Raw genomic sequence first — 16252 nt, 5'->3', positions numbered from 1 at the left:
ACAACTTAAAAAATAGGATAACTCACATGTCGTTAAAAAAATTTGAATTATTTTTCTATGCAAGGATTAAAAAATATCGAATTTTGGTTCTCTGTCTCAATAGGCAATTGACATTAACAAAGTTAAACCACTAAGGAGCAAACAAGCATCAAAGATCTTCCTCTTTCCACACGCCTTATGCACTTCTATATGGGGAGTATTGTGTATGAGAGTGGAGACCTAAGCCGTATATTTAGGATCTTTTGATATGGGTCCAAAGTAACTAAAAATTGGACCTATTTCAAAAGTCAAAACCCACTAAAAATTTGACCTATTTCAAAAGGTGGCCTATAAAATTGGACCTATTTTAAATTTTTCCTTATTTGTTTGCTACCCCACTCCCTAAGCCTTGTAATTATAAGAGAGTATTAGATGTCCTCCCCACATAGAAAACCCTAGTACATATGTTCCGCAGGAATGAGGATCCTCTCCGGATCATCTTTGTGAGGATCCTGGGGATCCTCAAATCATGTTTGTTCATCATACATCGTGCTGTCAGAAATCATTTTAAATATTTTTATTTAAAATTAAATATGAATAGTATCTGACGAAAACTGACCACCTAATGTACGATGAATAGACACGATTTGAGGATCTCCAAGATCCTCATTCGTTTCGCACCTCAAGATCCATGACCTAGTAGGATAAATATTCCTGTAAATTAATACTTTACCTCACCTAATAGAAAACTCTTGTACATATCTTACACATATTTGATCTCTTAATTTAACTATTGTGTCACTCAGTATTATCATATTCATTAACAAGTCACACAAGTTTTTGTCATCGACGACACGACAAACTTTCATTAGTTATTAGTTAAAGATGATTAATTATATATTAAACCCACCTTATTTGTCATGATACGGCCTGTCACAATTCATGACCGTTAGAGATCAAAATATAATAATATCTTGAAGATCATCTTCCACTTTACAACCAATTCCAAAAGAGGGAAAGAAAACGTCTTATACTTTACAGGTTGAGCCAATATGCTGGCTTCTATGTTGCTAGTTTTGGTTTTTTTTTAATATAAGATTAATAAAGGGCCAATGATGTGGGTAGAGTGCGAATACCTAATACATCAGATTCGTGTGTTTAATTTTTTTATTGCAGAAAAAAAAAAGGAAAACTAATGAAAAATATTTGAAAATTTTGAATTTCAACGATAAGGACAAAATAAAAGGTAAAATAAATAGTACCAGATTTAACTTTTTAGTATAAAAATATAATTTTTCGTTAAATTAAACAGGACCAGACTTTTTGTTAAAACTCCAAAAAAAAAAAATACGATTTAATGTAATTTATTTTCTTGAGAATAAAAAAGTTGTATTATTATTATTTTAAGGGAGCCGTACGCATTACTTTATTTAGAAATGTTAGAGCAAGCCCAGTGTTGCTGGTTGCTCGGGGGACAGGCTAGAGAAAAGGGGCCCGAGGCCCTGTGGACTAGCTCCAGCGTTGGAAATCCCGAGTGGAGGTGGAGGCCCGAGCTCTAGGCCCGTGGAGAATTGCTAGCCCGAGAGCCCGAGTGGATGTGACGCCAGCGCTGACGTCAGGCCTTTTTAAATTTTTTTTCTGTCAGGTGTGTGCACCCCACTCGCGTGTGGGGGCGCGTCGCCGACACAAAATCAGAAGAAAAAAAAACAGTGCTTTTTCAGTTACTGTTGGGAAGCCACGTGGCTTCCCACGGTCCGTTCGATCTCAACGGATCTTTAATTTGGACCGTTCGATCTCAACGGTAAAAAAAAAAAGGTCTTATTTAATATCCACCGTTCGATCTGAGATCAACGATGGATATTAATATGCTTTATAAATAAAAAAATAAGAGAAAAAATAGTTTTAAAATTAAGAAAAGTTACCGTTGTGACACGTGACATAATCTGGAGTGTTGGAATTCAATTTTTTTTATATCCAACGGCAAAGATTAATTAGTTGAATAAAAATTTTAAAAAAATTGTAAAAAATTAAAAAAAAAAATCTGAAATTTTTTTTAAAAAAATTGTTTTTACTTTTCTATAAATACCTTCTCTTTATCATCTACCTTACACAACAATTTCATATTTTCTCAACTACTTTCAATCACATTCCTTTCTTTCTCTCAAAGTTTCAATCTATTTTTTTTTTTAACAAAATGACTACTGATGCATGTACGAATTGGTCGTTTCTTGAAGATGTTGCGTTGTGTACTAATTGGGTTGAAGTTACTCATAGTTCGCTTACGGGTAATGAGATGCAGTTGCGAGAAATGTGGAGTCTTATTCATACCAATTATCTTGAGAAATGTGAAGTTACTCATAGATTCGATTGCTCCGCAAAACCTCATCAGGGACTTAAGAATGGTTGATTTCCCCATCTTCGTTATCTCATCCACTTGGTCTGCAGATGCTCCATATGCAAGCATCCGTAAGGCAACAATAATTTTTTGCTGAGGAATGAGACCCATAGCACCAAAAGCATCATTGTTTTGCACAAAGTAAGAATCATGGTTGCAAACAGCAATCATGATTTTGTTGAACAAATGTCGTTCCATTCTAAAACGACGTCTAAAGTACGTATCAGGGAATGCACTATTAGGGAAAAAATAATCGTCCAAGAGTTCCATATCTTGTCGTTGCCTGCTTCTATCAAGGTTTCCGGAATGGCTAGACCTGCAGATCTGAGCCACAGCTTGGATGACTCGACAGGAATGTGAGGCTCTGCCCATTCTTACTTCGTCATCTCTCCTTCTACGATCCTCATCCTCTTCCCTCTCATTTTTTGCCCCCCGGTGATTGAACATTCCTTCTGATTAGTTAAACAATTCTTCCTCTTCTTGATCGAGTTCCCACATCATCCTTGAAGAAGAAGAAGACATTGTAAGAAAGATGCAGAAACTATGAATAATGATACAGATTTTTGTGAAGAATGAAGCAGAAACTATGAATAATGATAGAGATCTTGAGAAAATTGGTGTGAGATTTATGAGGATGAATGGTGGATTATATGGAGGATTCATAAAGGATTAGGTTGTACATAATGCCACGTGGCATGCCGTCATTCGTTAAAAATCTGATGGAAATCTATCATCAAAGATTGTAAACAGATTATGACACGTGGCGCGACGTGATTGGTTAATAATCTTATCAGAAATCCATCACCAATAATTGTATTTTCGAATAATGACACGTGGCATAACGAGTACGATTAAAAAATTTATCGGAAATCCATCCCCAATAATTGTCTTTTCGGATTTTATGACAAGTGGCGCAACGACAACGATTAAAAATCTTATCCGAAATTACAAATAAAATTATTTTGTATTATTTACTAATACTTTGGATAATGACACGTGGCGCAACGAGAACGATTAAAAATCTTATTCGAAATTACAATTAAAATTATTTTGTATTATTTTATAAATAAAAAAAATACTAATATTTTATTGCCTATTGCCAGGGCTATTGAAGTGTAACGGTGGAGATGCAAATGCTATTGCTATTCATTAAGGGCAGTTACTGTTCATAAGGTGGATTGAATAGTGCATAGCCTGGGGGGAGGGCTCCAACGCTGGAATTGCTCTTATAGAAAGCCAAGCAATGGCTCCTTGTATTTTGTCAGGTTTATGAGTATTCCTTGACAGAAAGGGATCAACTTCGGATTCCTTCCATCTAATCATTCTCATCAAATAATCCGAGTTTTTAAAATTTGATCAAATGGCTAAAGTTATTATAACTTTTAAAGTGGACCCGTGTTTTTAGCTGTTGGATTAAATTTCAAGGGTCCGGATTGTTTGATGAGGAGAATTAGGTGGAAAGGATCCGGAGGATCCCTAGCTGTAAAGGAAGAACACTTTGCATATTATGAATCACAAATTTATTTTATTAAATTAGGGAAAAGGATCCTCGCCGGATCTTCTTTGTGGGGATCCGAGGGATCAAGCAATCACAGCCGTTCATCGTATATCGTGCAATTAATTTTCGTTAGATACTATTTATATTCAATTTTAAATTTTGAATTTAAAATGATTTCTGACTGCATGATATAAGATGAATGGCCGTGATTGTTTGATCCCTCTGATCCCCACAAAGAGGATCCGACAAGGATCTTGTTCCTTAAATTAATATTCTTGTTTCATTTGTACTAGAGAGAGATTTTAGATTTGATTGTCACTAAAGATGTATTTGAATCAAATTACTATTGCTATCCCATTGTGTGGTTTAGCCCACTCATGCCTCTTATTATAGATAATATCATAGATATCTGATATTTTTTTCAGTAACATATGTGATATTATTTCTTTACTTGTTAGGTAATATTATTCTTTACGGAATGTTATTTTCAACTCCCATGTATCATGAGTTTGATACAAATTTGTTATGATTGACCTATTGTTTTCAACTCTCATCTCTTAGTGTAAATAAATCATTTGCATAATAAAATCTTCTTAATATATCATTTGTATATGAAACTTTACAGCAGTGTCAGAAAGCAATTATGTCTTTAAATTTTTGGAGGGGTTTGATCTCACTAATACCTCTCTTCCCCTAACAACTAACCATGTAACCCATTAACGTTATCAATCTACTCAAAAACTAAAAAAATAAATAGTCACACCAATATTTCAAAAAATTATGTATGCATGGAAAATATTTCATTTTCATTTTCATTTGGCATTAAAACATCACAATTATTAAAGTAGACAATGTATTGTTATTAACACTCCATAATAATCACTCTCCTCTCATACATTTTTATTTTTTATTAGGAATATGTCCATGGTGACTATTTTGCAGTGCTACTATAATAGCATATCTATCTACTTGAGGTCCTGCATTTGATTCCCTTTTTCTAGTATTGAAATTTGCTTGTATAAAAAAATAATAATAATAAAAATAATAATAAAAATAATAATAATAATAATAAAACAAAAAAACAAAAACCCATAAAAAAAACAAAAAAAAAAACAATGCACTGTATTTTCTACCCTCATTGGTAGGATGGACATATTTCACTCCTTGAAGATCATCTCTCCAACAGACAGTTTTGAATTAGAGATCATTCGTTGGTAATCACATTGTCGATTTGTTTCATATATGTAAATTATAAAATGAAAATGTGATGGTAATGAACATGTTACTTGGTACTCGCACTGTCAATCAGAGGTCATTCTTGTCTTTGGAGCATCACCATGAATATGCTATTTACTTAGACCGTCAATTTGTTCCAAACATTTAAATGACTAAACGATCTCATATTCAAATGATTGATGTAAGAATAATCTTTAAATGAAGATTTATACTGCTTCAATTACAAAATTTATACAATGAAAATACATTATTAGCAAGAATAAGATGTGCATTCCTGGTGATTCGAGGAATCTCCCTTTTATTAATAACACCGGGGAGTTGATTAGAGTTGGGTACCATGAAATGTGTTTGAAAAATATTCTTAACATAACATGTATGATTGTTTTGGGAGGAAGAATGAAGTACATTATTAGTAAAAGTAGGTTAGGTCCTCCCAGGCCAAAGACAACGTGGTGGCGATGAGGAGAGGTGACATAAACAAAAACAAGAGGGAGGGGAGGGAGGGAGGGGAGGGACCACACAATGCAAGTAGAGAAGCGTGAAAGATGATGGGAGACTGTCTCTATAATTGTTTAGCGTAATCTCCCCCTCTCCTACGCAATGACAGTGAGATTCACCTCCATTATTCCCTTCGGACCCGCAAATTCTGTCTCCCCTCATCACCTCCTTTTTCTTTTCTAATTTTTTCCAATACAAGCCATACCTTTAAATTATTTTATAAAGAGGTTCATATGATTTCAACGATGCCTCATGAATTGAAGAAAACTAACTAAAAGAAATTAATCAACGATATGTGAAAATTGAAAATAAGTGTGTTGATAGCACTACTCTTAAAGAAAAATGTCATAAAGACGTGCCATTTTTCAATTTTTTTTAATCGGATTAATAATATTAACACTCCCTGAAGTTTATTGAGTTTTCACTAAATTTCCTCACGTTTGATATATTACACTAACACTCCTAAGGTTTTAATTTCATTCCATATAACCCCTTGAGTAAAAAAATCTGCTTACAAATTTACTAATTTACCTTTATAATTAAAGAAAAACTCTAATTTTTGTTGAAGAAGAATTTTTTTATTATATAAATACTGGCATATGCTGTCACATCCTAGACCGGCTCCGTCGTAGCACGATATTGTTCGCTTTGGGCTTACCATTCCCTCACAGTTTTGTTTCTGGGAACTCACGAGCAACTTCCCAGTGAGTTACCTATCATGGGATTGCACTCGCCCAAACCCGCTTAACTTCGAAGTTCCGATGGACTCTGAAGCCAGTGAGTTCCCAAAATGCCTCATGCTATAGGGAGGGGAGCATGTACATATAAGACACATCACCCCTATCTATTGATCGATGTGGGATCTTACAATCTAGCCAATGAGTTTCCAAAATGCCTCGTGCTATCGGAAGGGCAATATATACATATAAGGCACATTACCCCATTTCCGTTGGTCGATGTGGGATCTTACAATACACCCCACTTAAAGGGAACCCAGCGCCCAGCGTCCTCGCTGGCACATCCGTATAGAACGGCTGAATAGCTCTGACACCAAATTATCACATCCCTGTCTCGACTTCGCCGTAGCACGATATTGTCCGTTTTGGGCCTCGGCCACGCCCTCACGGTTTTGTTTCTGGGAGCTCACATGAGAACTTCCCATTGGATCGCCCATCCTAGGAATGCTCTAACCCGAACTCGCTTAACTTTGAAGTTCCGATGGAACCCAAAGTCAGTGAGTCCCCAAAAGGCCTCGTGCTATATGGAGGGGAGCATATATATGTAAGACATATCACCCCCTCTCCGTTAGTCGATGTGGGATCTTACATATGCCCCACACTTTGTGTGTGAAAATAATTTTTATTTTTATTTTAAAATGGGAAGGAGAAAGGGAGAAAAAAGGAATGTGGATTAGAGAAAGAAGTTTTCTTTTTTATATTTAGTTTTCAAAGTTAGAGGATGTTAGGACCACCCTTAAATGAGGCTTTGGAAAAAAACACTGTAAAATCTAGTTTGTGTAAATTTACTTTATTGCCCATAATTTGGTTTTGTTTTAGAAGACAAAATTGTTTTTTTATCCTCTTTTGGTTGACAAAGAAAATTTTATTAATGTAATTTAGATATAGAAAAAGAATATCAAATTAAAACATTAATAGTAAAAAAAACAAAAATTAAAAATCAAAACGTCAGCAGGAGAGATGGTATAGTCGTTGATCTCACCAAGCCCATAAATTTTATTATATAAATTATAAAGCTTTTGTTTATTAGTTTTAAGTAATTAATAATGGTAAAAAAAAAAAACGTAATTAATAAGGGTCAAGTTGTCTATTTATTATTAGGCTTTTTACTCAAGGAGTTATTTGAAAGTAAATTAAAATCTAAAGGGTGTCAGCGTAATATCTCAAACGTGAGGAAATTTTATGAAAACTCGAGAAACCTAAGCGGTGAGTGTAGTTAACCTTTTTCAACCTTATATATTTAGACATCCCAGACCACTTCTCTTATCTCAAGATTCTGAACTTAATTCTCTTTCTCTTCCAAATTACCACCACCATTGACTCTGCTTTGCTAGCTCCTTCTAATTTCCCCATTTGGTCCACCCTCCTTGCTTTCTCTCCACACTGCATTGGTTGAATCTGGTAAAAAATCCCAGACCATGTAACTTAGGTGGTTACTTTGATAGCCAGTTCAAGTTATGGCAATCTCTTGCACTCTGCTTACTGCAAACTGTTAGCAATTTTTCAGTGGAGGGAGGCTATCTCTATTTTACTTAAAGAAATCAGTAATACCGATCAGACACCAGAGACAGAAGCATGGAAGAGACATTTGTGCCTTTGCAGGGAATCAAGAATGATCTCAGAGGAAGATTGAAGTGCTACAAGGAAGACTGGACTGGGGGCCTTAAAGCTGGATACAGGTATATACTACATATAATTACTTTATTCTACATTCATTTGCTCAAATATAAAAGTAAAAAATAAAGTGAGGTGTGCAATGAAAGAACATAATGAACATGCGGAAATCACTTCCCATCAACTCGACAGATTTTCTACTGTTTCAAAAATATAGTTCGTTACACAAAAAATTTCTCCGTCAACTCATGCAATATCGTTTTTTTACCTTTATGTTGAATCAAATGCAAACTTTTGTTGATATTGGGTTTTTTTCAGGATTTTGGCTCCTACAACCTACATATTTTTTGCTTCTGCAATCCCAGTCATTTCATTTGGTGAACAATTGGATCGAAGTACTGGTATGTTTTGCGACTCATCAACTGCTCCAACTCCAAGTCTTGAATTTATTTATTTATTTTTACTTGTTTCTGTACAACCTTATTCAGAGTGACGATTTAGTTAACTCACATAATAAATTAATCATAATTTAATATTCTCGTCATGATAGTTGAATTTGAAACTTTTTGCTAATAATTGCAATATTAGATTTCCAATTCACAACAATAGTAATTCCTTTTTAACTTGAAGGGCACAATGGTATAATATTTATTGTTGTTCTCTAAAGGTCTCACATTTCAAGATAGTTTACTTGCACCTTGAGCTAGCCTTTTCGATCACTATATTAACAACTTGTTAGTTGGTATGGAAAACAAAAAGTAGGAAAGGATTCAAAGGAGAATGACAGACAAAAATAATATAGTGCGTGAATATTAAGCTGTTTTTTTTCTTTCTTCTATAATATGTATTGGCTGGCATGTGAACTAATTAGTTAGGGTGATATTCGGGAGAACTTCCTTTTAGATTATATGTGTAGACAATATGATGTAACAGTTGATAGATAGATTCTTTCTTTGACATCATTGAAACTGAAAATCAATTATCAACTACCACATTACTAGATTTACAATCTCAAAAGATGATCTCCTTGGCATTTCCAGTTAGTTAATTAATTAATGAATCAAATTACTGTTTGCAGATGGAGTTTTGACAGCAGTGCAAACCTTAGTATCGACGGCAGTTTGTGGGATCATACACTCCATCGTCGGAGGTCAACCCTTGCTGATATTGGGTGTGGCCGAGCCTACTGTTATCATGTACACCTTCATGTTCAATTTTGCCAAAGAACGTACAGGCTTGGGTCCAAAGCTCTTTCTAGCATGGTCCGCATGGTAAGCCTTTACATTCCTAATTTTTTTGAAGGTCTCGACTCTCGAGTTCTCCTCTCATCTCATGTGTACTTTTGGTCGAATTCCATGAATTTGCCTTAATTGTTTGTTTGAAGTTGTTTGACTAACCCTGATATTGTGGGGAATATTGAATTTTGTAGGGTATGTGTATGGACAGCTGGTTTACTGTTCTTATTGGCAATCTTAGGCGCTTGTTCCATAATAAATAGGTTTACAAGAGTGGCTGGGGAGTTGTTTGGTCTACTTATTGCTATGCTCTTCATGCAGCAAGCCATTAAAGTACGATTTCTTCTTACCTAATTATTATTATTATTTATTTTTTTATTTTTCTATTCAATAATGTTCTGGTCACATGATGAAACTTAGAATATTAGAAAATGTCACTCCATAGATTGGTTGACGAAAGAAATAGTAAATAAACAAATGGATATAATTTTTTAGGTTCTACTTCTCCCCCACCTCAGTGACCTCCCCATCTTTGACTCTTTCCACCGCCACTTCTTATTTTAATTTACGTATGGGTGTTCTGAGTCTTGTATTAAAAAAATTGTGGGGTTTATTTGATGATAATTTTGTTTTTTATTTTGTTTTCACTAGTTATAAAGAGAAAATTGATGGAAGGATAGACGAATCAAGAATGTAGAGGGGTGTGGTGGAAGGGAGGAAGGAGAAATACACATGAAATGATATATAAAATGGACACTAGAAATTAGATAAAAAGAACACCTACTTGCAAGCAGTGAATTGCCCTGGGAATTAGGGAATTTTTCTTCAACCCACTACGTCCTAGATTCAAACTCTTCCATCTTTCTTTAGTTTAGATTAGAATAGAATATTGCTTGTCATTTGAGAAAAAGAACACCTACTTAAAATTCTCTCTATTTTTGGATTTTTGTTTTCATGTTGGATTCCATTCCATCTACACTTCGTTCTTCACTCCTTATTCATCCCCTCCCTTCTTCCTTGTATTCTCTCTTTATTTCCAACTAAAAACTACAAACAGAATGGTTATCAAATAGGTCTACCGGCTACCACTCATTTCTCATTCTCACAAATGTTAAAAGACAAAAATTGGAGTCTAGGATGAATATTTTGAGCTAATAACATTAATGTCCTTAGGAAAACAAGAAAAATGAAAACTTGAACTGGGGCATTTTTATGGTGGTTTGATTTTGTAGGGACTTGTGGATGAGTTTCGCTTACCAGAAAGAGAAGATGCTAGTTTACTACAATTTATACCTTCATGGAGGTTTGCAAATGGAATGTTTGCTTTGGTGTTGTCATTTGGCCTTCTTCTCACTGCATTAAAAAGCAGGAAAGCAAGGTCATGGCGCTATGGCACTGGTAAGACTAACATCATGTGCCACTAATTGCCATCTCCTGTGCTAATTAAGAAAGCAAGCATGTATAGAATGTAGTTTGATTTTATGTAATGCAATGCTTTTTGGTGTTGCAGGTTGGCTAAGAAGCTTTGTAGCAGACTATGGTGTGCCACTTATGGTTCTGGTGTGGACTGGTGTGTCTTACATTCCAACTAGTAGTGTTCCACATGGCATCCCAAGGCGCCTTTTTAGCCCAAATCCATGGTCACCTGGTGCATATGACAATTGGACTGTCATTAAGGCATGTCTTCCGAATTCAATTCTGTAATTAGTTTCAGTAAATTAAAAAGATAAATTAAGCTGACGTTGGTTTATAAGTGGAATCATATCACAGGACATGCTCAATGTTCCAGTCCTCTATATAATCGGAGCTTTCATTCCAGCAACGATGATCGCGGTGCTTTACTATTTTGATCACAGTGTAGCATCCCAACTATCTCAGCAGAAAGAGTTCAACTTAAGAAAGCCATCTTCTTACCATTATGACTTGCTTCTTTTGGGGTTTCTGGTATGCAAAGCAAATTGATCCTTCCTCACATTCAACTTTTCCTTTTCCGAAAGCAGTCTTGTATAACTTTCTCGCTTTCTCATGGCAGACTTTAATGTGTGGTCTGCTTGGAATTCCTCCATCAAATGGAGTCATCCCACAGTCTCCAATGCATACAAAGAGTTTAGCTACTCTTAAACACCAGGTAATCACACAAAACCTTTTCTTTACCTAACTTTTTTCCTTCCATTGTATCCTTTTGTTATGTTTCTGTAATCGTCAGTTTTTCTGTTTTCTGATCATAATGATGTATACTTTTGCAGTTGCTTCGTAATCGTCTTGTAGCAACAGCACGCAGAAGTATGAGAAAGAATGCTAGCTTGGGACAACTATATGGAAATATGCAAGATGCCTATCAACAAATGCAGACGCCTTTGGTTTACCAGGAGGCCTCATCTCGAGTATGACAAGAATACATATTTTGATTTTCAAGTCTTTTGATATATTAAACCTGTGGCTTTGACTTGCAATGGAAACAAGGCCGCAGTTTAGAACATTTCAATGACATTAATTACCAGGTGATCATCGTGCTTTAATTGAAACACTTTTGTATTGCAGGGACTGAATGAATTAAAAGAATCAACTATCCAGGCAGCTTCAAGTATGGGAAATTATATTGATGCACCAGTTGATGAGACAATATTTGATATTGAGAAAGAGATTGATGATCTATTGCCGGTTGAGGTGAAAGAGCAGCGTCTCAGTAACCTGCTTCAAGCGGTATTGGTGGGGGGATGTGTTGCAGCCATGCCTATCCTCAAAAGAATCCCAACTTCAGTCCTTTGGGGATACTTTGCCTTCATGGCCATTGAAAGCTTACCCGGCAACCAATTTTGGGAAAGGATTTTATTTCTCTTTACAACTCCAAGTAGAAGATTCAAGTAAACCTTCAAATCAAATCTTCTCTCACTCATTTCATACATGTTTAACTGTACTTCCTCCTCATATATGGCATTTCATCATCCTGCAGAGTCCTCGAGGATAATCACGCTACTTTTATAGAAATTGTGCCTTTCAAGTCAATCGCGATGTTCACGGTTTTCCAAACTCTGTACTTGCTTGTATGTTTTGGCCTTACTTGGGTTCCAATTGCTGGGGTTATGTTTCCAATGATGATCATGCTCTTGGTTCCTGTGAGGCAATACGTACTCCCCAAGTTTTTCAAAGGAGCACACCTTCAGGACTTGGATGCAGCAGAGTATGAAGAGGCTCCGGCTTTAACATATAACCTTGCAACGGTAAAACTCACATTCCCTTTAGCATATAAACGTATGGCGACATAACATGACAGGCTGTGTGACAAAAAGAAAACTTCACCATCTTATTTATAGCTAATGAATTTTAGTACATTAGTCAAATGTGAACCAATATTAATGTTGTGTTCGATGTATTTGGAAGGAAACAGGAGATAGAGTTGGGAGCTGGAGCTTCCTGCGCAGGGGATGCAGAAATATTAGACGAAGTTATGACCAGAAGCCGAGGTGAGTTTAGGCATGTCAGCAGTCCAAAGATCACAAGCTCTACTTCAACACCAGCAAATGCCCCTGAAATCCTTGGGAGTCCACACCCGACCTTCAGTCCTCGCGTAAGTGAGTTAAGAGGAGAGCGAAGTCCTCTTTCTGGTGGAAGAGGGTCGCACAGTCCGAGGACCCCTGGCTCTTCTTCTACTCTTGGGAAGAGTCCTAGTAACAGATAACGACGGAGCATCATGTTCGTTGTGTATTTTTCTTTGCCTTCAGTTAAGAACATGTAGACGGCTTTCACCGTTTTTAGTTCCACGTTTTCGCTTTGTTTTGTTTTGCTTTGCTTCTTTGTAAAAATACATTTTCCTTCCTTTGTCTTCCACAAGTGTTCCTTTGTAATCATTGCACATTAGCATTGTGCTTATTTATGGTAAACATTATTTTGTTATGAATTAGTCACTTAGCTTATAAACTTAGTGACTATCTTAATTGCTGTTTAGTTTTAAGAATTAATAGCTTAATTAGTCTATTAAGTAAGTGATTGTAATTGCCATCTGGCAATTTAGTGGTTGCAAAAGTTGTATAAAACCCAAGGCAATTATCTGTGGGGGGGGGGGTCATTGAATGAATTAAGAAAATATTCTCCAAAAGAAAAAAATATTCGCTCTCTCTCTCTCTGCTTCTCCTTCCTTCATCTCCATACCATTGTTGCTACAACCTCTCTTTCCTGGTGTCCCTCTTGTATGCCCCGCCAATCCAACAACTCTCGCCAAGCTGCCATGGATGCTCGCTTAGCCACAGTGGAGTCTTCTCTGGAATCTCTTTCTCTGATGTTCCATTCCTCCATTTCCACTGTTTTCCAAGCTCATTCCCAAGACAAGGACACTAAACTCACGGTCGGCTTTGAGCAATTCCGCCGTGAGCTTCCTTTTCTGCAAGTCAGTGGTGTCTCGTCGTCCGATCCGAGTATTCCAGTCCCAGATTCGAGCGTTCCTTCTCTGATTATGACTAAGGATGTGGAGTTTCGCAGTATGACCAACCCCCGAAACCCTCGTCGCGATCAGTTTGATGGCGGTGGCTTCACGCTCGGCCCTCCTTGGTAGCATCGCCTCGATTTCCCTAAATTTACCGACGATGATGATCCTCTTGCTTGGATCTATAAATCTGAGCAGTTGGTGCGAGATTTATACGCACACAAATTAAACCCTCTTTTTGTCAATTGTAGTATATGTATAAGTAGGGATCGTTCTGGACCGGGGATTAGGAGGGATTATTAATCACTTGGATTTGACTCAAAAACGTAAAAACACAATATAAAACACTAAACTAGACTCAAAGAATGTAAAACTAAACTTTAAAACACTAAAACAAACCAAAAGACTCAAACATCACCCAAAACACTCAAAACTACCTTAAAAACACTTTCTGGGCAGTTTTGAGCACTTTGGTGAATTTGGACGAATTTGTGCAACAAATTGAATCAAAACACTTATAAACACAAACTAAGACACTTTCTAACTAATTTGGACAATAAAGTAAAGGGGGATTGAAATTTGGACGAAATTAAACTAAATGAACAAATTGTAATTTAAAGCAAAATGTAAATATGAATGTGATGAAATAGAATGATGAAAAACTAGTAGAGGGTTCCTTATCCACACATGAACATAAGCATATAATTTGACTCCCAGTTATGACTTCAACAAACGATGAATGACAATGCTCCAAGTTAATTAGGTTCGCTTAAACTAACTTTCAGATTTCCCTAGATTCATTGGATTGAATGGGATACGCATTACAACCAAATTATTCCTAATCAAAGTCCCTAACCATGGAATACGCATGATAGAGACATTCAACAAAGATCATTAAGTTCAACGGAAATCATAAACATCGACTAGGCATTCATAACTATGGAATACGCATGTTAATCCAGCCTAGGGTTTACTAAACACAATCGTGACTAGCGATCTTTACTACTCATGAATATAAGTTCATAACGATTAGGTGAAATTCCCTTATATCCTAGCATCAAGTTTAGGCATGCAAATTAAGTGTCGACCCTCAACCCACATAAATAAACAAGTTCTTAATCAAAACAGAAAAGTAACCCACATCTAAAATTCATGAATTCATAACTGGAGTAAATCAAATCATAACCAACATATGTTCATGGCTTCAAATTCGCCTCTAACTAAAAAGAAATTAGTTCCACATGTTTAACATAATTGAACAACAAGTTAAATTAAACATGAAAACAGAAACAAGAAAAGAAAGAACAAATTGATGGAAAGTTAGCTACGGGGTTCATCTCCACATATGTTATACTTGCATAATAAAAAGATTTCCAATTGCGTTTCAATAAACCATTAATTCTCAACACTCCAAGTTAATTAGATCCGCTTAAATTAACCTTCAAATCTTCCTAACGTTATTGAATTGGATGATTGCATACGACAACCCAAAACATTCCCCACAAGTCCCCTACATGATTGCATAATAGAGATACAAGCAAGAATCATTACGCTCTATGAAAATTATAAATGTTGACGAGGCACTTGTTACTATGGAATACGCATGAAACTTATGCCAAGAATTCGTTTAACGCGATTGTTTATAAGCAACCTCCACTACTTGTGAATATAAGTTCGCAACTATTAGGTGAAACTCACTTATATTCTAGCGTCATATTCATGCATGAAAATTAAGTGTGCACTCTCAATAAACATACATAAATAAGTTATCAATCAAACGGTTAAACGAATTGAATCCACAACTTATGAAATGCAATTAGAAGTAATCAAATCAAAATGCAAGCATAGACATATATTTCGAATTACCCCATAGCCAAGGGGGTTTTAGTTCCTCATGGTACAAAACAAAGAGAATCAAAGAAATACCTAAACATTCCAACAACTCAAACTTGAATTGTATGAACGTTTAGGCCCTCTTCTCTTCCATTCCTCATTCGTACAAAACAAAGAGTATTGAAATTAAACATTGAAATCAAAGAAACACCTAAACATTCCAACAACTCAAACTTGAATTGTATGAACGTTTAGGCACTCTTCTCTTCCTCTTCGTTGTAGCACAAGGTCTAAGGATAGTTTGATGGTGTGAATGGTTTGGGTAGTGGTGAAAATGGAAGGATGGTGTTTGGATTTGTAGGGAGAGCACGGCAAGGGTGTTTGATGTCTACATTCTGAAATGGAAAAGTGGGATGAATTGAGGTGTGAATGAGTGTGAATGAATGTTGTGTGAAGTGTGTATGGTTTTTATAGGGAGATGAATGGATGGGAGAGGGAACATGACAGCTAGGTTAAGTGAATGCATATGCAAAACAGCTAGGATGGCTGAAATTGTAAGGGGAATGCATGTGCAATGTTGGAAATCTGATGGGAGAAAGGTGGATGCATGTGTTGGCTGATTTAAAGAATGTGAGGGAATGATGAAAGGGGAAACATGACAGCTAGGATGAATGCATGTGGAGTGCATGTGCAATGTTTTAAAGGATGGAATGCATGTGAATATGCTAGAAATCTGATGGGAATGAATGATTAAATGTGAATGGCTGATTAGAATCTAGGGTGCATGTGGGTTAGAAATGCATGTGG

At 36.0% G+C, this 16252-nt stretch overlaps 1 protein-coding gene across 2 annotated transcripts; it reads left to right on the top strand.

Moving 5' to 3' along the window:
* The first annotated feature begins 7508 nt into the window (after positions 1 to 7508).
* On the top strand, positions 7509 to 13086 carry LOC137740640 (putative boron transporter 2). Of its 2 annotated transcripts, XM_088700602.1 has the most exons (13): positions 7606 to 7744; positions 7851 to 8022; positions 8276 to 8358; positions 9036 to 9228; positions 9387 to 9525; positions 10425 to 10590; positions 10703 to 10869; positions 10963 to 11136; positions 11225 to 11320; positions 11439 to 11576; positions 11734 to 12056; positions 12146 to 12413; positions 12581 to 13086. In XM_088700602.1, exons 2-13 carry the CDS (start codon positions 7919 to 7921, stop codon positions 12869 to 12871), a joined length of 2142 nt encoding a protein of 713 aa, XP_088556728.1. In that variant the 5' UTR covers positions 7606 to 7744; positions 7851 to 7918; the 3' UTR covers positions 12872 to 13086. The 2 variants fall into 2 exon arrangements, with proteins under 2 accessions (XP_068336577.2, XP_088556728.1); XM_068480476.2 differs by having other exon boundaries at positions 7509 to 8022.
* Positions 13087 to 16252: the final 3166 nt, after the last annotated feature.

The sequence above is a fragment of the Pyrus communis genome, chromosome 9 (genome assembly GCF_041283825.1).
Source record: "Pyrus communis isolate YQ-2024b chromosome 9, ASM4128382v1, whole genome shotgun sequence".
NCBI lineage: Eukaryota > Viridiplantae > Streptophyta > Magnoliopsida > Rosales > Rosaceae > Pyrus > Pyrus communis.
This window is presented reverse-complemented; position numbering and strand designations above follow the sequence as displayed.

What these genes read in the sequence shown, in the direction of transcription:
- LOC137740640 (XM_068480476.2), top strand. Translation starts at nt 7,919, where the DNA reads ATGGAAGAGACATTTGTGCCTTTGCAGGGAATCAAGAATGATCTCAGA. An exon ending in TAGCTACTCTTAAACACCAG is followed by an intron (nt 11,321 to 11,438) that starts GTAATCACACAA and finishes ATACTTTTGCAG; the next exon opens with TTGCTTCGTAATCGTCTTGT. An exon ending in TAACATATAACCTTGCAACG is followed by an intron (nt 12,414 to 12,580) that starts GTAAAACTCACA and finishes GGAAGGAAACAG; the next exon opens with GAGATAGAGTTGGGAGCTGG.